The 11,603-nt window shown below is 39.8% G+C and overlaps 1 protein-coding gene across 1 annotated transcript in view; it reads left to right on the forward strand.

Annotated features, from left to right (window-relative positions):
• KIAA1210 (KIAA1210 ortholog) overlaps positions 1-10,482 on the forward strand; it is a 56,148-nt gene extending 45,666 nt beyond the window's left edge. Inside the window, exons 10-12 of the mRNA XM_051968336.1 lie at positions 1,501-1,652; positions 4,321-4,426; positions 7,851-10,482. Of these exons, the coding sequence (XP_051824296.1) occupies positions 1,501-1,652; positions 4,321-4,426; positions 7,851-7,987 (395 nt within the window). The 3' untranslated portion in view covers positions 7,988-10,482. The remainder of the gene's footprint in view (positions 1-1,500; positions 1,653-4,320; positions 4,427-7,850) is intronic.
• Positions 10,483-11,603: the final 1,121 nt, after the last annotated feature.

Here is an 11,603-nt window from a genome sequence, read left to right on the forward strand (position 1 = left end):
TTTATTTATTTTTAAGTTAATTAATTATTAATTGTTTTTGCTGAGGCAATTGGGGGTAAGTCACTTGCCCAGGGTCCCACGGCTAGAAGTATTAAGTGTCTGAGGTTGGATTTGAACTCAAGTCCTTCTGACTTCAGCCTACACTCTTATCTGCTGTGCCATCTAGCTGCTGCTATCTTAATTTTTAAAAATATTTATTATTTAATTTTTTCAGTTACATGTAAAAAAAGTATATGTGTTTTGGAAACTCTGACTCCCTAGAGTCAATTCCTTCTTCCCTGCCCCACCCTCCTTTAAGAATATACACGTGAAGTTAGGCAAAACACTTCTGTAAAAGTCATGTTGTGAAAGAAAACATAGATCTTCCTTCCCCGCCGAAAAAAAATCCACAAGGAAAAAAAAAGTGAAAAAAAGAATTCTTCAATCTGTTTTCAGAAACTATCAGTTCTTTCTCTGTATGGATAGCATTTTTTCTAAGTCCTTCAAAATAGTCTTAGATCATTGTATGACTGAGAATAGCAAGGTCATTTACAGCTGGTCACCCCACAACATTGCTATTTTGTACACAGTACATTTCACTTTGCTTGAGTTCATGGGGGACTTTCCAGGTTTTTTCTGAGAACATCCTGCTCATCATTTCCCACAGAACAATAATATTTGGGATGCTTGCTTTATCAAACTGGTTCTCCCAACCCCAAAGTGCTTTTTCTAAAATGCTTTTATGGCCATTAAACTTCCTCATCAGAGTCTTACACCACAGGTTACATCCATCAATATAGGTAAAGGACTGTGTAACTGTAGCATCATTTCTTAGGATTATCATCATTTATCAGCCATGAAAGGCAATAGTCAGGTAGAGAAGAGAGATAGAAGAGCTATACTTTCCACTTGCCAATTTACATTGCTTGGCCTTGCTTCTGAGTGGGGTCTGACTGCCAAGACTCCCACAGGTGGATCCTTATCCTTTCAGTAGAAGGAACCAAAGCTGTTTGGGGCCTTTTAGGTTCTCGCTTCTGTCAGGCACTCTCTTGCTCAGTCTCTGCCCCACTTGAACCCACTGGCCTAGGACAGAATCATGTCATGTCCCCTTTTCCACTGAGGAGAGAAGGAGGGAGTGGAAACATCCAGGCACTGATCTGACACCTTGGCAGCAGCCATATAATGTTAGGACTGGAAGGAGCCCGGGAGTTCAGCTAGTCTAGGGCCTTCAACTTACACTAGGGAGACCAAGTTGCCCCAACTTGATTTGGTGACGGGATGTATGAGTTGTAGAAATGGTGCCACTTGAAAGAATTTTTTTTTAGCCAAGTTCTAACATTGTCCAGATGCAGGGGCATAATTACCGCCCCCCCCCCAGAAGCCTCTCTGTTGGAGTGAACATTAAAGGAGCATTAAACTCATTCTCTGGAGGGTTAGCTTTTTAACAAAGGACCAGGTTCTGAGGATGGAAGCCTTTATCTCTCATCTTCTTTCTAAGCTCCTTCAATTCTTTTTCCTCAGAAAAGGCTGCCGCTGCCCAAAGCGACTCAGAACCTGCATGGGTGATGCTGGCCAAGCAGAAGCAGAAGGGCTTCCAGGGGCATCTTCTTGCCAAAGGACTTTTCTCTGAGAATAAAGATGGAGATGAAGCAGCTGACATCAATACTGAGGAGGTATGGAAACATTCTGGTGGGGAGAGAGGTGACATGGTCTGGAAATCAGGGATAAGAAATCGCTGCCTACCATTTCCTCAAAAGTGGTTTTCCATCTGCTCTAGACTTATATGTTTCAGTTCATAGCTTTCTCCTCTATTAGAAGATACACAGACAGTTAACTTATATCTTCTTATCTTCAGCACAAGTTTGGCACATCATCAGCCCTTAAGTGTTTCCCCATCTATTTATCTATCTATTTGTTTATCTATCGACTTATTTATTAATTCATTCATTTATGTATTTATTAATTTAATTTATTCATTCATTTCTTTGTTCATTCATTCATTCATTCATTTCCTCATTCATGGAACCTCTTTTAGAGTAGAGATTGTTTCATTTTTCCCTATGTGTATGTCTTTGTGTGTCCAGCACAGTCCCCAGCTCTCAGTAGGTGCTTAATAAAAGCACCTTGTTGATACCTAAAAGGCCATGGACATTTACAGGACTAGACCCATGAACTGGCTGCTTGTCTTTTGCCATGAATATGCAAATGCTCTACTTTGTGCAGTCAATGCATCCTTGAAAAGTATTTTACCCAAGTGTGTATGTATATTGGATTTTTGGGGCAAATCTACTCCTGTCTTCAACTATCTGGGATAAAGATTCTTAAGTCAGGGTTTATAGGGAAAAAATAATCTTTATTTCATTCTAATTGATTTTCTATGTGTTCTGTAGATTTCAAACCATATATATAAGTTTCACTGCCACACAAAACATGTTCCCCTCAAACTTGGGAAAGGAGGGTTTTTTAAAGAACCTTAAATTCATTCTTTTTATTAAAAAAAAGTCCAGATTTGTAATTTAACCGGTATAGAGGACTTCTGGAAAGGAACTCCTTTCACCAATACAGTTCTGTGACTTGTAGTGTTAGAGGGACCCTGAGAAGTTACCCAATGTGCTTAGGATCTCAAGGCAAATATGTGTCAGGGTAGACCTTGAACTCAGGTTTCTTGACCCTCCTCCCCTCCTTTAACTATTGCCCTATTCTGCTGATCTCTGTATTGACTTATGTGTAAACCAAAGATCCATCCCATAAGATGGACAATTGAACCACTTATGATATAAAATGTATATCACCTGCATAATTAGTGATTTAGTAGGTTGAGATTTTTAAAAATATCATATGTGTTTAAAGAGTGACTCACCTGTTGGTAGCTATAGAAACTGAGACAGAGGATATGAGTTTGTTGATAACACGATGGGTAAAGAGTGTGGCTCTCTGGTCCTGGTCCCCATCTCACTATATATTAGTCTTCATCCCTAACAGGGAGGAAGCTAGGTGGTACTGTGGTGGATAGAACACCGGACCTCGAGTTAGGAACACTCATCTTCCTGAGTTCAGATCTGACCTCAGACACTTCCTATCTGTATGACTCTGGGCAAGTCACTTCACCCTATTTGCCCGAGTTCCTCATCTTTAAAATGTAGACATACTGGTGTTCTAGGGAAATGGCAAACCACTCCAGTATCTGCCAAGAAAACCTCAAATGGGAGTCAGAAAGGGTTGGAAACTACTGAACAACAACAATCCAAGACAGAATTGAACAGTTAATTAAGAGACTTATTTGAATTTATCTGTTTACCATAATCTTACTCCTTTTATCAAGGAGCCATGGTTTGCAGATAGGATAGGAAAAGCCCTTTATTTCCAAGTTTTCTTTTTCATCAGAATATGGAGAGGGACAGGATCTCACAAAATGGGGGGACTAATCAAATCCACCCACTGATAGAACTGCAAGGGGTCTTAGAGCCTATTCAGTCCCACTCTCTTATTTTATAGAGGAAAGAATCGGGTTTGAGAGGGGAAGGGACATGTCCAGTGTCCCATAGCTAGTGAGTAGTCAAGCTTCCACTCAAGTTCTCTTCTCGATATTTCCATGACACCAGTGACCTTTCTCAAAAGCTATTTGAACCAGGGAACATTTTGAATAATAGAGTACTTAAAAAAATAAATGCCTTTTGAATAGTTTTTAATACAAAGGGTGATTTAGACTAGATGTTAAATGCTTGTTAAAAAAAGCATTTGTTATATAGGGATCCTTCTAGGCATCTCCCCTGACAACTGGAAACCTAGGTGAGATTCTGTTGTAATTAATATTAACAACAAAAATAAAAACAATCCTTACTCTCAAAGAGGTTTCATTTTTTAGAGAAGGAAACTGAGGCTTAGAGGGATGATACAACTTGCCCAGAGTCATATGGCTGGGGTAGGATTTAAACTCAGGTCTTCCAGCGTCTAAGTGCAGCACTCTCTCCACTGTACCACCTTTAGGCTTCATGAAACTAGATGTTGTCAAAGACTTGGAAACCAGTCTTCTTTTCTCTAGGTCCGATGGTTCTTTTGTACATTTGTCAATGCTCTTCATTCATTTTTCATTTTTTGCTAGACATTAGGATCAGATAATGACAAAATTCATCCCAGGTCCATGTAGTTATTGTTAATTCCAAATGAGTTGAGTATAAATGAATGATGTATTTGCTTTCTTATCACTACAGGATTCACAATGCCTAGAACAGAATTTTTCCTACTTTCTGGGCACTGGATATGTATTTATTGCCTGATAATCTTTGCTAGCTTCATGCTTTTAATAACTGACATGCTCTCTGTCCTCATTGTATATTCAAGAAAGCTGATTCCGAAGTGGAAAACCAACCAAGAAAGAATTACATTTCTAGCACCCATAAGCCAGAAGAGGCACCTCATGTGGAGGTTGTCGTTTCTGCCGTAACAGGTAAAAAAATATCCTTGGCAAAACATGACTAAAATCTCTACGTATGGAGTGTCCCAACAGCCTTAGTGCAAGTTGAAGCTAAGTGTAGCTTTACAAGCTTCAACTTGCACTAAGACTTTGAGGACATGTTGTATATTCCCTACCACCTAAATTAGCTTTAAGGAGCTCAGAAGTCATTTATTACAATCCTTTATTTGAAGGAACACAAGTCCTACAAGTTGTCCGAAGTTCGGTTTCTTCTTGAATGGCCCCAGTTCTGGGGAGTGCCTTAATTCCTGAAGCAGCCCATTCATTTCATTTTGGGCCAGTTCTGATTATCAAAGAGTTCCTCTTATATTGAGCTAGATCTGCCTCTGTATCTCTTACTTACTCTTATTGGTTCTATTTGTTCTGATCTCTGGGACCATCTTTATGTATCTGGAGGCTTATCAAACACAGTTTGATAACTGAGGAAGATAGTTAACCCATTGGATTAGAAAGTCAAAAATCAAAAAAATCTTATAAATCAAAGAAAATGGACTTAAGTAGTAATAAATTTCAAGTCCTATATTTTGATACCAAATGTGAACTTTACATGCACAGTATATAGCTTGTCCTATATACTAATACTAGTATATAATATTTATAATATACTAATAAAGAGGCCCAATCCAAGCCTCCTTGTTACTTTGGTGAGACCTTCCTACTCTTTCCATCCCCAACCAACAGACTACAGGTAAGAGCTCCTGACTAAGGGAATATAGGCTCAGCTGGCTGAGATGTACAATAGGAAATTGCTAATTTACCCTTTGCAGATTTGGATAAGACCAATATGTCGCCCATATTTTCATGCATCTCTTTCTTAAGTAACGACTTGGCAAATATGACTATTTGCTGGTGGCTGATAGAGCTTGTGCCTAACTGCTGATACCACTCTTATAACATCCTCTCTTGAGCCTACACATATGCACAGCACCCACTTTTTCCATCAGTACCGAGCTGTAACTTCTCCACTGTTCTCTCACCATTGAGAGAGAGAGCATCTGCAAAGGCTTCTGAAGTTGAGCTAAGTTTACTTGTTTGATGAACTTTTTGAGAGGTTTATCTAAGGTGTTTGGTGTCTCTTGAGTAGTGGTCTGAGAAACCGAAAAAATTATATAAAAAGGTCTTTTGTAACTATGACGTACTCACCGGCAGCACTGGGAATGTTCTGGGAATGGTTCATCCAATAGTAGGAACGGATCTGCAGGAGCTATATCCTCTTGCCCAATCCCCTTGTGCCTCAGCGTAGGTTAAGTATATGATTCAGCAACCTAGGGGAGTTTGGGATTGTCTGTGCATATGAATCAGCAGAGTTAACCAGCTGCACACTAACATCTGTTACTGATCTCATTAACACCACTGAGCCAGCCAGGCACAGAATGGATGATGAACCGAATCAAAAACCTGGAAAGTGAAGGCCAGCTCTTTTTCTGAGTCCATGGGGCTAAGAAACACAGATTCAAGTGGAGAAGGAGCAACTTGGCCCAGTATTCCTTAGCTAGCACAGACTTGTTTCTGGATTTCCTTCCCGTGTTTCCCTTTAGAGGAGTTGTAAAATTCTTAAAAGAAAAAATAATTTTCCTTTATTTGAACTTATAAAGATGGCAAGTTGCTACTTGCACCCCAAGCTATGTTCAAAACTGCCAGTAAGTGGGGATTTAAATTTCAATAAATACTGATTTACTGCTGCAAAAGAGTGAGGAGGGCCTGCCGTCCTGTGTGGCTCTGCAGCAAATTATTTCACCTCTCTGGCCCTCATAAATATAACATAATAGAAAATATCATAATACATGATAAATATCAAATAAATATAATAAAATGAGAAGGTTAGATTAGAGCAGTAGTGTCAAACTTAAATAGAAACACATTCTTGCTTTTAGCATATTGACTTAGAAAACCCCAAGCTAATATTTCTATGTGGGTGTTGTGTTTTTATTTATTTTGTTAAACATTTCCCAATTACATTTTAATTTGGCTTTGCCCAAACTCAGATTTTGATACTCTCTAGACTAGTTGGCCTCTGAGGTCCCATCCAGCTCCGTCTATGAGCTTATGACTTTCCTGGACTTCCTGTGTCCCAAGCGTTGCTCTTGGAAGTCTGATTCAGTTGGTTATCACCATCGTGCCATGCCTTGGGCTAACTTTCCCTAGAAGTTTTCTCTACCATCATTATAATAGGGGATAGCTACTGGACCTTTGATTTTTTTTTTCTTTTGAGACAATCAGGATTAAGTGACTTGCCCAGGGTCATAGTGATGGAGGCTGGATTTGAACTCAGGTCCTCCTGATTCCAGGGCCAGTGCTCTAATCACTGTGGCACCTAGCTGCCCCTGGACCTTTGATTTCCCTGAGATATGGCAGCTGTGATTCTCAACCTTTTTTTTCCTCCTCACTCTTAACAAGGAGCGAGGATCCAAAAGAGCTTTTGTCTATGTGGGTTAGACTATTGATATTTACCATATTAGAAATTATATCTAAAAAGTTTTTATGATGCTTATTAATTCATTTAAAATGCCCCAAATAAATTCATTATATGTTAACATAAATAGCATATTTTGGGGAAATAGCTATATTTTCCAAAATAAAAACATTGAGAGTGAAGAGTGGTACTGTTTTTACATATTTATGTAAATCTCATTTTTTCTGGCTTAATTGAAGACAGCTGGAGTCTCCTATCTGCTTCTGCCTTCTGCAATATGTTGTTTTGGTTGAAGTATATGGAGAAAATCTGTCCTCACAGATATGTAGTTGGAAAAGGGAGGGATATTTTAATAGACAAACAACATCTTAGTGTAATTATGAAAATAGTCTTGACCTTGCAGACTCCCTCACCCAAAAGGGGTCATAGGAGACCCTCAGATAACACTTTGAGAACTGCTACAATGGCGAAGTCCCAGGTAAGGAAAGACCTTCTACCGGTGCTGTTTGGCCTCTTTTTTTTTTTGCAACTTAGAGCCTTAGGGAGTTGTCTAGAGAGAACTGAGAGCTTAATGGACTATTCTGGAATCACGTAGATAGTATATGTTAGAGGTGGGCCTTGAAGCCAAGTCTTTCTGGCTCTGAGATCAGATTTCTTATATACTATGTACTGTCTCAATGATAATAATACCTAGTATTTATCTAGTGTTTGAAAGTTTGAAAAGTTCTTTCTATATGATATTTCATTAGTAACTCCCAAGAAGCCAGTGTGATCGATATTCCTCTTATTCCTATTCTACAAATGGGGAAAGTGAGACTCAGACCTAACAAATCATCAGTGACTGAGCTTCCACTGCAATGGGAAAAACTTGGATGACACTAAGAAGGCGTGGAGATCCAAAGGGACCCGAGGAGGGGGAAAAGTTGTGCTCTGTGAGCCCATCACACCTGTAGCTTCTAATTTATACTCATGTGTTGTTTGCAGTGATTCCAGCTGGAGATCAAGAGACATCTCAGGTGTCTGAAGCTGAAAAAGAAGAGTCTCTTGAACTTACTCAGTTAAATCCCCAGACAGCCACCCTGGTTCTCCCTGACCAAGAAGAAAACCAAAGCAAAGAGTGAGAGACCGTAGACAGTTCAGTAATTCCATAGCCAAGCCTTTTGAGGCAGGAATTATCAATAGATTGATAGTTATTTCATGTAGCGATTTCTTTATTTTTTGCCATTTATTATTCTTATTCTTGGGATTGTTAATAGTAGTAATAATAGTAGTAATTGTAGTAATAGTAGTAGTATGTAAAGTAAAAAAGCCTCATGATGAATTACGTTTCTGTTGTCCAAAGACTAGCCTATTGCTAAATTCCGAGGCTCACAGTCGTATCACCAGTCAACAACAGCATCTCTCAAAGACCATCAGGGAAGAGCCTTGATCTCCACTGGTGAAGGGCATGCCCACCTTAGGGAAGTCATTGATCTGTGATACATTGAAACCAAAAGCCTTAGAAATGAGAACTCGCTTTGTAGGTATTTGAAACTCAAGCACGCCAAGCGCTGCTTAACCCTCAGCATAGCCACTCATCAAGTTAGCAAGCATAATCTCAAGAAAAAATAGACTATTTGGACTAATGCAGACTCAATATATATTTCCCTCCCAGTCAGCCATGTTCTAGAATTTCCTTGGGGAAAGATATGAAAGCATCCCTTTCCTTCTTGAATTGCCTTTTAATTTTGGCTCTGCTCAGTGATCCTAGCCTGCAAGCCCAGTTCAGAGGCTCTGAGAAAGGATACGTTGGGGCCTATAACAAAATGGAGAAAACTACCTCCATAAGCCTTCTCACAATCCTGCTCACTCTGCCCTCCTCTCCCATTGTAGGCCCCCAAGTTTCACAGCGGTTGCATGAGTCTGAGCTTTTTCTTCCTACTTTGCACCCCTCTTCCCCAAGTCCAATCTTGGTAGCAGTGAAACATGGCAGTTAATTTTTGGGCTATTATCTTATTTCTTAGAGTAGTTAGTATCACCATTTGGCCTCTTGCCCCAAAGTGCCCCCCAAATGTGCCACCTATTTATCAGCTTGTTGCTTTGAGCATTTATGCTTTGATTGACAATAGATGCCAAAAGCCATCTCTGGCAAGTTTCTCTTCCTTCCTTTCTCCTCTCTTAGCTCATCCTGTCTAGAGTTGTGAGGGGAACCTTGCCGATTCTAAGAAGGAAGTCTGCACCATCAGAACTCCCCTTTCCTCTTCATTTTAGCCAACAGTCAATTAATCAATTATTAAATGCCTTATGCATGCCAAGCACTGCTCTGTGAATGTGAGGAATACAAAGATAAATGCCAAATCGTCCCTGACCTCAAGGAGATTATAGGCTACTTGATGAATTCAGCATATGAACAGATTGAATTAATACAACTAATGGAGGAGAGCAGATCAGGAAAGACTTCAAGTAGGATGTGGCCCTTGAGCCACTTTGAAAGAGTTGAAAGGGAGAGAGAATTCCAGGCATATAACCAACAAGAAAGTGAATAAGAAATTCTACCCATCTCTCATCATCTATATCCTAGTATAGTGCAGCTGAGAAAAAAGTAAGACATCCTTTCCATTTCCCTACTCACCCAATATTTCCATTCTCTTTTGAAACTCATTACAGTTGAGTAATCCTGTAGAATTATTTTTCTTGATTTTGTTTTCATTGATTGCATTTGTTATTGATGTATTGATTGCAACTTTATTGATACTTTTTGTTCTTGCATCATCCACATTTGCCAATATACCTGCCCCTTTCAGAGTTCCTTTTCTTTTATCTTAAAATCAATTCTTTTTATTTACAAAACATATGCATAGATGATTATCCAACATTGACCTTTGCAAAACCTTGTGTTCCAATTTTTGCCCTTTCCCCCACACCCCTCCTATATATGACTCTCTTCATCACGAGACCATTGAAACTGGCATCAATCATATTATTGTTGGAAAGAGTCACGTGCATCACAATTGATTGACCTATAATATTGATGTTGCCGTGTACAATGATCTCCTGGTTCAGAGTTCCTTTTCTTATGAAGAAAAAAAAATCGGAAAAGATACTGGACATTTGTCCAGTAAAATAAATCGACCCTTCCTAAAAGGCTGACGTGATATGCAGTGCTCCATATCCACATTCCTACTTCTACAAAGGAAGTATGGGGACAGGTGCTTTCTTATATCTTCTTGGAGGCCAAGCTTACCCCCCCCCCCAAATTTCACTGGCTGGATTTCATTTCAGTGAAGCTAGCACTAGCCAGAGTAGCAGACATGACTGGATTAAGACCTGCTTCTGCTCTATCGTAGCTGTGTGCCTTGGGCCAAGTCACCTTCCTAAAGCACTATAGTGTAAGTGCCCACCTGTCTTGGGTACTGAAGACTGTCACAGGCCTGGAAGGGGTAGATTACTAATCAAATATCCCTTTAATCCCTCTCCATTTTCTTTTAGCGCTATATTACTAGGTTTTGGGGAATGAATCATTAATATTAACTTTCTAACAAGTTCTTTAATCACAAAGACCAGTTTATTAAGCCTTTGATGCATCTTTGCTCCAAACTCTGTAAACTCAACCAAATAAACACATTATTTCTCCTTAGCCCTGTCTCTGTCCATTTGTAGTGGGAAGGATGGGTCAGATCTTTATTTTCTTTAACTTTTGTTTGTTTCCTTTTTAATTGCATGTGTTTTATACATTTAAAAATATTACTTTGAGAAGGGAGCCCTAGTTTTCTCCAGACTGTCAAAAGAATTTGAATCATACAAAAATGTTAAGACCTCCTGTAGTACCAGAGAGATTAACCTCACTTTTTGATGAGGAAATTGAAGTTCCTCCTCTTCCTCCTCATGCTGTTCCTTTTGTTCCTCCACTTCCTCCTTCTCTCGTGTTCTTGTTTTTTTTCTTCTTGTTCTTGTTCTTCTTCTTGTTGTTCTTGTTGTTCTTCTTCTTCTCCTTTTTCTCCTTCTCCTCCTCCTCCTTTTTCTTCTCTTTCTCCTCCTCCTCCTCCTCCTCCTCTTCCTTTTCCTCCTCCTGCTGTTCCTTTTGTTCCTCCTCTTCCTTCTCTCTTGTTCTTGTTCTTTTTCTTCTTGTTCTTCTTGTTCTTCTTCTTTCTTCTTCTCCTTCTTCTCTTTTTTCTCCTTCTCCTCCTCCTCTTCTCCATCTCCTTGTCTTTGTCCTTCTCCTCCTCCTTCTCTTCCTTCTTTTCCTCCTTCTCCTCCTTCTTCATCATCATCCCTCTAATTTCTTCCTTTGCCTCCCTTTCTCCTGCTCTCGCTCTTCCTCTGTCTCAATTTCTGCCTCTCCCTCCACAAAAAGCTGCTATCTTACATGAGTCCTATCACCTCACACTCTTCTATTGCAGTCGTCTACAATATCCTGCCTCGTCTCTCTCCACCGGAGCCCATTCTGCACTCAGTGACCAAAGTGAGCTTCCCTAAAGTGCAGATCTTGCCAGATCACTCCACAAACTCCAGTGCCTTCCTGTTGATTTCAGGCCTCTTAAAACCCTTCTCAACACTGCCTATTTCTGCTTTCCTCATCTTTTTATATTATACTCCCTTTCATATTATCTCTATCTCAGAATTCTGGCCTTCTTACTGTTCCTTACAGGGGATACCCGAGCTCCCAACTCAGGACCTTTGCCCTGGCCATCTCCCATCCCTGGAATGTCTTCCCACTTCCCAGCCTCCTTCAAGATTCAGCTCAAATCCTACCTTTTC

Source organism: Antechinus flavipes, chromosome X (assembly GCF_016432865.1).
Source record: "Antechinus flavipes isolate AdamAnt ecotype Samford, QLD, Australia chromosome X, AdamAnt_v2, whole genome shotgun sequence".
In the NCBI taxonomy this organism is placed as follows: domain Eukaryota; kingdom Metazoa; phylum Chordata; class Mammalia; order Dasyuromorphia; family Dasyuridae; genus Antechinus; species Antechinus flavipes.